This window comes from Belonocnema kinseyi, chromosome 7, assembly GCF_010883055.1.
Source record: "Belonocnema kinseyi isolate 2016_QV_RU_SX_M_011 chromosome 7, B_treatae_v1, whole genome shotgun sequence".
Taxonomy (NCBI): Eukaryota; Metazoa; Arthropoda; class Insecta; order Hymenoptera; family Cynipidae; genus Belonocnema; species Belonocnema kinseyi.
The window spans coordinates 78,039,778-78,049,416 of NC_046663.1; the positions used below are offsets into that span (position 1 = coordinate 78,039,778).

The 9,639-nt window shown below is 29.3% G+C and overlaps 1 protein-coding gene across 1 annotated transcript in view; it reads right to left on the reverse strand.

The window, feature by feature from the left end:
- Positions 1-305: 305 nt before the first annotated feature.
- The window catches only part of LOC117176856 (ubinuclein-1), a 24,162-nt gene continuing 14,828 nt past the window's right edge, over positions 306-9,639 (reverse strand). The window contains exons 9-11 of the mRNA XM_033367201.1: positions 6,286-6,399; positions 5,238-5,414; positions 306-1,755 (exon numbers count right to left, since the gene is read on the reverse strand). Of these exons, the coding sequence (XP_033223092.1) occupies positions 621-1,755; positions 5,238-5,414; positions 6,286-6,399 (1,426 nt within the window). The 3' untranslated portion in view covers positions 306-620. The remainder of the gene's footprint in view (positions 1,756-5,237; positions 5,415-6,285; positions 6,400-9,639) is intronic.

Genomic DNA, 9,639 nt, shown 5'->3' on the forward strand with positions numbered 1-9,639 from the left:
CTTGGAAAGGAAAAATGAGACATTGCAATAGACTCCATACTTTGAAATTAATTATCTGGACTTTAACTGTCTTTTAGTAAACAATTACACTTTAAATCACAGATAAAAAAATATATTGTCCAAGTTTTAAAATGATTGATCCAAAATATTAAAATGCAGCAACTAATCTATAAAATAATATGAAAATTGTCACTTGTAAGAATCTGCTAAGAGGCCACCCTCCACGGAAATAAACGCTGCTACGACGTCAGCAACGTCCTTTGTAGTATCTAAACTTGATAATTTATATACTTACTGTACATTTATGATCGTATACACTAAGTTATTCAATACATACATATATACTGTAAATGTATTTATGTACAGATTTTGGCGAATTAAAAATACTCGAATGTTTGTATCTCGCATCTGAGTCAACTGGTCAACTGGCACACACACACACACACACCCACACTCTATATTATCAGGCATGTAACTCACTAGCCATCCAGCCTAATCAATATCATTTCTTGGATGAGGATTCTGACGACAAATTGGAAGAACAAGAACGATTCTCGACAATGATTGAGCCAATCCTAGCTTCCCGTTTCTAAACGAGCGCACTGATCTTTTCCGTCGTTTCACCAAGGACCGTCCTCTTTCGATATTCTGATCTTGTCGTCATTCTTGCCATATAAACCACCAAAACTGGTGAACTGAAGGTCATTTTTAATAGATTTAGACCCACTGCCACCAACTGGAGAATGAGCCGGCGAATTTTTCATTTCTTCTTGAAGCTGCTGGAGTGAACGCAGAACCATCTCTACCTCCTTTTCTTGATCGGTGACCGGAGTCGAAGCCAGAGGATCATCCAGGCCAATTGGATCCTTTTGCTTATCAGGAGGATCGTCATTGATAATTTGACTGAGGAAATTGGTAGCAGCCTCTGTTTCGTCAAACGGCTTCGGTTCTTGTTCGTCGTTTGACCACGGAACTTCCGAGTTCATTACAATCTTTTGTTCGTGATCGCTTCTTCCTTCCTTCCTCCTTTTCTTGCTCTCGTGGGACTTTGGTCGGTCATCAAAGTAACGATCCCTCTTCTTCTCCGCTTTGAGCAGTTCCAGATCATCATCCACTTTCATCTCATTGTTCGTATCGATCGCTGCTTCTTGAAGTACTCTTATGGGCATCGAGACCATGGCGGAATTCGGATTAGCGATTGGGCTGGGGATCTCCTGCTTGGGAAGAAAAAGACTTTGGGGAAGGTTGCTTTCGCCTAAAGATGGCGTGATGGAGACGATGTCCTTCTTGATCTCTGTTGATTTGATTGCTAACGGTTTCGGATAGTCGTTGACGACGGGCGTGATCGAGATGGAAGTGCTGGTTAGATCCATAGGGTTGAACTTGTCAAGGTGGTTCAATGTTGAGAGCTTGGGGGCCATCAACTGCGCGGTAGGCACAACGGATATTTTACCGATAGGCACGTTATTCATAAGAGTCGTGTTTTCAAGCAGCGGACTTGATGAGAGGCTAGAGTTGCCTTTTTCCTTATGCTTTTTCTCGTTGCTGGAATCGCTTGATTTTGCATTCTGAACGCTGATTTTCAGGTTGAGGGAGTTTTCTGTGGAGTTTACAGTGTAGGAACTAGATGGCGACTTTCCTTTGTCCAATCCGAGGATTGAAATATTGTTCGAAATGTGATCACATTTGAGAGTGTTATTCACGCTACCGGAAGCAATGATGATGTCCTTAGACTTCTTCTGCTTCTTCTTAGGGCTAAAATCACAAGGAAAATTTTCAACATTTTTCAAGAGTCTTTTTAAGAGAGATTCAGGGTGGCGATTTGGTGGACGATTTCAAATCTACGGTCAAGTTTTTCAATTTTCCCAGTCGACTATAAGTAATATATTCATATTTGTCACAAAATCTAAACATTTATTTTAATTTGTGGCATTCATTCTAAACATCCTTTAACACAACAGAGCAAAACATTCCAAAATAAATGAATTTTAAAACAAATAATTAAATTTTTTACTGGAAAATATATATTTTTGTACAAAAAATGGAATAGTTAATTTTTCAGTGGAACAAAAATTAATTTTCAACAAAAACAACTGGATTTTCAACAAAATAGTTCAAATTTGAAGCAAAATGATGAGTTTTCAAATAAAATTATAGATCTTTAACTGGAATAGTTCAATTATAAACTAAAAAGATGAAATATCAACTAAAATTATGAATATTTAACTAAAGCACATGAATTTTCAACTGAAAAGATGAATTTTTAAACAAAAAGATTAATTTTCAAATAGAAAGATTATTTTTCTACCCAAAAAATATAACTTTTTTTAACAAAATACATGAATTTTAATTTTGTTGCAAATTTTCAACCAAGTAATTGAATTTAAAAAATAATAATTTTAAGCAAAACAAAAGAATTTTTAACTGAATTTTCAAAGAAAAAAATTAATTTTGACTAAAAAATATTTAATATCAACCAAAACTTAAATATTAAAATTAAAAATTACAAAAATGAATATTTAACTAAACAACTTTATTTTCAACCACAACTATGGAATTTTAAATTGGAAAAAGTTAAATTTTTAATTAAAAATTACTTTCAACAAAAAACTAACATTCAACAACAGAAAGACTAAATTTAAAAAATAGTTACATTTTCAAACAAGCAGTGATGAATTTTCAAATGAAATTGTAAATATTTGGCTGGATTAGTTAAATTTTTAACCAGAATGAATTTTTAACTGAAATGATGAGTCTTTTAATTAGAATAAATTAATTTCTTGACAAGAAATATTGTTTTTCTACTAAGAAGATCAATTTCTACCAAAAATAATAAATTTTTCAACCAAAGAGATGAATTTGTAACTGAAATTATGGAATATTAAACTGGAATAATAGTTAAATTTTCAGTTACAAAAATTTTTCAACTAAAAAACGTCCAAAAACTAAGCAATTTCTTTATCGAAAAGCTCATTTTTCAACCAAAAACTTTACTTTTTAATTAATACGTTGAATCTTCAACCAAAAAAAAATAATAATTTTCAAAAAAAAGAGTTTAACTTTCAACCAAATAATTTTAGTTCCAACCTAAAAGGTTAATTTTGAACTAAAATGATAAATAATTAATTTCAATACTTAAAATTTCAACCGAATTTTCAACGAAATCGATCAATTTTTAATTTTCAATAAAGAAAGACAAATTTTCATCCAAATTTTTTACTTTTGAACTAGAAAAGATTAATTTTTATCTAAAAATAAAATATTTGAATTTTCATTTAAAGAAATTAATTTTCAACCAAACTAACGATTTTTCGACTAAAATGATGAATCGTTAACTGGAATAGTTGAATTTTATGCTAAAAAGTTTAATTTTCTACAACAAAAAAAAACGAAACTTCCACAATGTACATAAATTTTCAAACAAATAGTTTAATTTATAAATGCAAAATATCAATTTTCAACGAAACAATTGAATTTCCGCAACAAAAAAAAAGCTAAATTGATTTAGAACAAAGTAGTTAAATTTTCAACCAGAGATGAATTTTAAATTTAAATCGTACTTGTAGCCAAGTAGTTGCATTTTTAGATAAAAAAAGATGAATTCGCCATGAACAATGTAACACAAATTGTCTATTATAATTCAGAAACATTTCTTCTTTGAAATACTACTTATAGACCAAAAACTGCTTGAAGTACTTCCTTTATCTAAAATTTAGAAGAGGATACTTTTAAATTACGACAAATCCTGACTTGAAAGATGAATTTTTTTAAATACCTATCTTTTAAATCAGAATTATAATTCTTTACATAAATTCCCGTTCTATGTAAAAAAATTTCCTGTTCCAAGTTCGTAACCTAATAAACTCACTCATATGCCTTGCAACGATAGACAAAGCAGAACTCACTTTTTTAAATTAAGGAAAATTATTAAAATAATAAAAACTTGAATTTTGCTGCGATCATAAGTAAATTCCCGGTTTATTTCTTGTCCTTTCACGGTCAAGTCGCCACCCTGAGATTTTTTTCGAGTCAGCAGAACTGCGATACCATTTTTCTAGTTGGTTTCTCAAGATTCTAGAACGAAAAAGGAAGGTTATGGGTATAAAAAATAAAAAAAAATAAACTTAATTGCTTAAACTTTAATAATAAATATCAGGAGCACAAAAGCACGCAAACGCAACGGTACAAAAAAAATCAGCTGATACGAACATCTTATTTACAAAAATATTTAGAAAGACTTGAACTCCAATTCAAGTATTTATTAGAACCGTCTATAAGAATTTTGAGTTCTGGGATTGTTGAACTTCAAATTCTACAACGGTATATCGAAAATAGTGCACGTTTCGACACCATGCACAAATAACGAGGAAAAGATCCGTTAGTTGCAAAGATCCGAGATGCTATCACAAAATTCTATTCATCCGATTCAATGACCATTCACCTCCCTAAAACACACAACACAACCAAGAGAGTAAGCTCAGCGTGCTAGCCAAACCCGTAAATCGCTGCATTTTAAAGTCCAAGATTGTGAAAAGCGCCTTCCAGAAAAACCGCAAACGTTTTATTAGATATTATAGAAAAGCTTTACAGCGCTTAAGTAGCAAATTTTAAATTGTATTAAACGCTTGTTAAATTATTTTTAAATTGAAATTGATTCAGTCGCTTAATTCATTTATAAAACATCCAACTCCATTTTAATTCTAAAGTAATTTTGTTTAAAAATATTTTAAAACTTATCTGAGAACTCATATTTATAATAATTAAATAGGAATATTATTTAAAATCCTTAAATTTGGAAAGAAATCGAAGATACATATTTTGGAATTAAACCGAGCACATTTCAAAAATATACTAGTTTAAAAGCACTTCAATCTTAAAAAGCCATGACATTCAAAACCATTACACTTTAGAATCTTTTGATTAAAAAAAAAAAAATCTACGAACATTTCAATTCATTAACACTCAATTTGGAAACCATACACACTTTTATTTTGTATTTAAGATCAAATGTGTTCTAGAAACATAATAATTAAGACCCAAATTAGAATTTTAAAACCAATATATAAAAAGTTCAACATATATACCAGATTTGTTAACATAAAAGCAATTATTAAAACACAAACCAACATCATTTGCCAAATCAAATGATTCCTAAATTAAACAAGACAATCGGTGCAACAAAAAGCAGAGGTGTAAAAATTTTAAACTGCCCAACAAATTTTATGGATAATACTTACGTTGGGTGCGAATTGGCATACTTTAAAAGCGTTTCGATTTTCATCCAACCCGCAGGCCACAGAGGCAGAACTCTTGACTCTAAAAATGATGCGACGAAACTTTCGACATTTTCTTTTCTCGGTCTCGAAATCTTAAAATAATGCTTCCTGGATGCTGCTATTTCACGTACAATAGTTCTGTTAAAAAGCAAAATAATTTATTTAACAACTAAATCAGAAAAAAATCTCTGTTAATATAAATATTAAATATCCTATCTAAAAAAAAAAGTACTGTAAGGTTATTTTATATGTTAAATTTGAAATTTTGTTGTGCTCTTTAATACTTTTGCCCCAATAAATTAAAATTTTCAAGTTCAATTTTCAAAATTTTTAACAGTTCTGAACAATTTTCTGTTATTTTATGTAAACTTAATAGATTTCCAGGAATATTTAGAATTTTTAAAAACCTTTAGGCTATGTTGGTGTCGTTCTCCTAAAATTGGTTCATAAAATTTTAAAGGCTTCACAACTTTTTAAGAATTTTAGGTTATATTGGCATTTTACAGCAGAAATCAGTATTTTTAGTTAAAAAATCATTAAAATTTAAATGAGATTACCATTTTCTGTGAAATTGCATAAATTGCGCTAGCATTTTTCACCGGAAACCAGTAGAGAGTTCAAATAAAATTTACCATTTTGGAACAACATAAGATTATGTTAATATTTTTCATTAAGAATCGGTTATTTTTAACAAAAATCATTAAATTAAAAGGAGATTCACGATTCGGAGTAATTTTTTAGTATTTTATGTTAGTAACTTTCATCAAAAATTGATATTTTCAAACAAAAATAATTATATTAATTCTGCAGGTTGTAATTTTCATCAATTATAATATATATTGTCCGGTTTTTTTACTTTTATTTTAGAGAATAGATACTATGAAATACAAAAACTTTGTATTCATATTAATTTTATATTTAAATTCCAAAATAGCGTGAAAAAAATCACGCGCGGTTTGTGTCTTAGTAGTGTAAATAATCATTAAAAAAAAAAAAAGATAAAACTTACTTAGATTCATCGCTCCAAGGAAACTTTTGCCGTGGGATTTTATCCCCGTTTTTGACCGAATTTTCCTCCCCTTCGCTATCAGCCAAAGGATCTCTTGTTGGTGATTGAAAGCCCCTGAAAGAAATTGATTAACTTAGACCTCAAACTAAAGAAACTTTATGGTTATAAATAAAATAAAACATACATTAAATTCAAGCTCATTAAATTCACACAAATGATGTCGCTGATGAGAAACAAAACACTAATGCTGACGACAAAAAGCCCCGCACTTTTCTGTATGATATCTAATTCCAAAAGCGCCCCTACGAATTTTATATTCATATGAATTTGGTGTCGTCTAAGGGTGTCCTACTCAAATTCTGGAAAAAATGCCTGACAATTTCAGGGGTTTTTCAAGAATAATTTTTCATAGCACGGAGCCATTCGAAATTGTTTCTCATTTTCTTAAACGATCGATTCGGAATATGTATACCGTTAGGCGAGTTTATTTTACAAGTCGTTTTTTTAAGTTTTTACACAAAGAGAAATTTCAAGAGATTAATTCACGGAAGCGCGTGATTTTACAGCTACAATTTTTACGTGATTTAAAGTCTCGGACTCTGTGATGTAAAAGCAGAGAATTCGAGACCTGACAGCAAAGGGGCGTGACCTAATACATGAAACTTTGAGACATATGCTTTAAAAGCAAGGGTTCCGAGATCTTAGTTCTCTTTTTAAAGCTTAATAAAGTCAAGGAGTAGTGTCAAGAATTAATCTCCTGAAATATCTCTCCGTGTAGGGATGTAATTAATATATTTAATTTCGAAAGCTTTGACAAATTATATCACAAGATAATCTTAAATATATTAGCACCATCTATTAATTAAATAATTAAATAGTACTAAAAATGTAATCAATCATTTCTTGCATTCACTTGAATCCTTAAATCTAATTTAGACTGCTTTAAATTCCTAATTCTTCAAGTAAAAATATTAAATTTTCTATCAAAAAATTACCCCCCCCCCCCGCCCCCAAGATTTCTAAAAAAAATACATTAATTTTTAACTAAAAGAGACTAATTTTCAACCAAATAGTTGAATTTTGAACTACGAAAGATCAGCTTTCAACCAAAAATTGAAGTTAAATTTTCAGTTAAAGAAATTGTCTATAAAGAAAATCGCAACCAAAGTTATGAATTTTTAAAAACAGTTTAACTTTTAACCAAGTAGTTTTATTTTCAGCTGAAAATATAAATTTTCAACTAAAATTAATATTTAACTGAAATACTGGAATTTTGAAATAAAAAGATGAATTTTCAAACAGGAACATTAATTTTCTACCAAAAAATACAATTTTTCAACAAAAGACATGAAATTTAAACGAAAAGTTGAATTTTAGACCAAACAAAAATTAACTTTCGACAAAACAGATGAATTCTCAACCAAATAGTAGTTCAATCTCCACTAAAGCAGATAAACTGTTAACCAAATAGTTAGTCTTTGAACTAAAAAAGACAAGTTTTCAACCAACAATAAAATAATTAAATTTTCAGTTTGTGAACTTAATTTTCCATTAGAAAAAAATTCCAACTAAAGTGATGAAGAGTTTAAATTTCAACCAGATAGTTTTATATTCCACTCAAAAGATGAATTTTCAACTAAAATGAAGAATATTTAATTGGAATACTAAAATTTCCTACCAAAATGTTTAACTTTCAACGAATTAGTTGAATTGTCAAATAAAAGACAAATTTTTAAGAAAATGTTTGAATTTGGAATAAAAACAGATTAATTTTCAACAAAAATGATGCAACTTCAACTGGAATACTTGAATTTTAAACAGAAAAGAGGAATTTTCAACTAAAATGATTAATCATTAACTGGAATTGTTGAATTTTAAACTAAGAAGATTAATTTTCTACAAAATGACGAATTTTCAACAAAATAGTTTCATTTTCAACCAGATACTTCAATTTTCAACTGAAAAAGATCAATTGTCAACCAATAATTAAATGAACAAATTTTCATTTAAAAAAAAGTTTCACCCAAAGAGATGAAATTTCAACTGAACGATATAATAGTTGAATTTTCCGCATAAAGATTAATTTTCAACCAAAAATTAATTTCTACCAAAAAAAAATAATCTTCAATTAAAAAATATAATTTTTCAAACAAAAAATTGAAGTTAGATTTATACTAAAACAAAAATTAATTTTCAACGAAACAAAAACAAACCTTCAACAAAATAGTTCAATTTTCTGAACATGAAAATGTAGCAGACGATATTTCAACCAAACAAGATTTTTATTTTTATGAAAAAACAGTTGCAATTATCAAAAAAATTCAAATTCTAAACATGAATTGATTTTTCAATGAATACAGATTTTCAGTTAAGAGAGAAAAAATTGCAAACAGACTGTTGAATTTTCAAGAAAACAGATGAATTTTCAACCAAGAAGGTTAATTTTCATCTAAGAAGATTACTTTACTACCAAAAGGAACAAATTTTCAACAAAACACATGAATTTTCTACCAGATACCTAAATTTTCAACTAAAAAAACAACCATTTTTCAAAAAAAAAATCTTTAAATATAGTAATATAAAACTAATTCTAGAAATAGATAATCATTGTTACAATTTTATATTGCATTTTAAAAAAAACACACTCTCGAAACAATTCCCTGACATTTCCAGGCTTTCCAGGTAGAGTACAACCTGCGTCCATATTACGTGACGCAATTATCCCGCGTTTTTTATTTGGCCAACAAAACAAATGTGAATATAAGCGTGAATAAAGATCAACAAGTGAAAGGTAGGCAAAAAATTAGAAACGCGAGATAAAAATAGAAGGCTTAGCAGAAACATCTCTTAAAACAACAAGAATATAATGATTGGAAAAAAGGACTTTCTCTTTGGGGCACCTTACCAACAGTACCGATAAATCTCCCAGTACAATTGAGGGCTGAGAAATAAAAATATAGTTTCAGATCTCGGCCTTTGCCCTCTTAAGGGCATGTGACACAGCTAAATACCTATATTACCGACCACAGTTTTTCAGTTCACTGAATGTTTTTTTGAACCTAAGAACTTTTTTTGTAAATAAAGCATCAAGCTGAAACTTTGGGAAATGTATTAGAGTACAATAAAGTACGTTTAGGTACAGCATTTTGATAGGAACTTCACTGAAAATTATTTCATCTTTTTTCTGAACCTCAACATTTTTTGAACGTTCGAACTTTTTTTATACATAAAATATCGGTCCCAAACTTTGAAAAATGCAAGAGTCGAAAGAAAACTACGTTTAAGTACAAAGCTTAATAATAAAAGATGTAAAAAAATATATTTCAACAATCAATTCCAACGGCATCAGCCGGT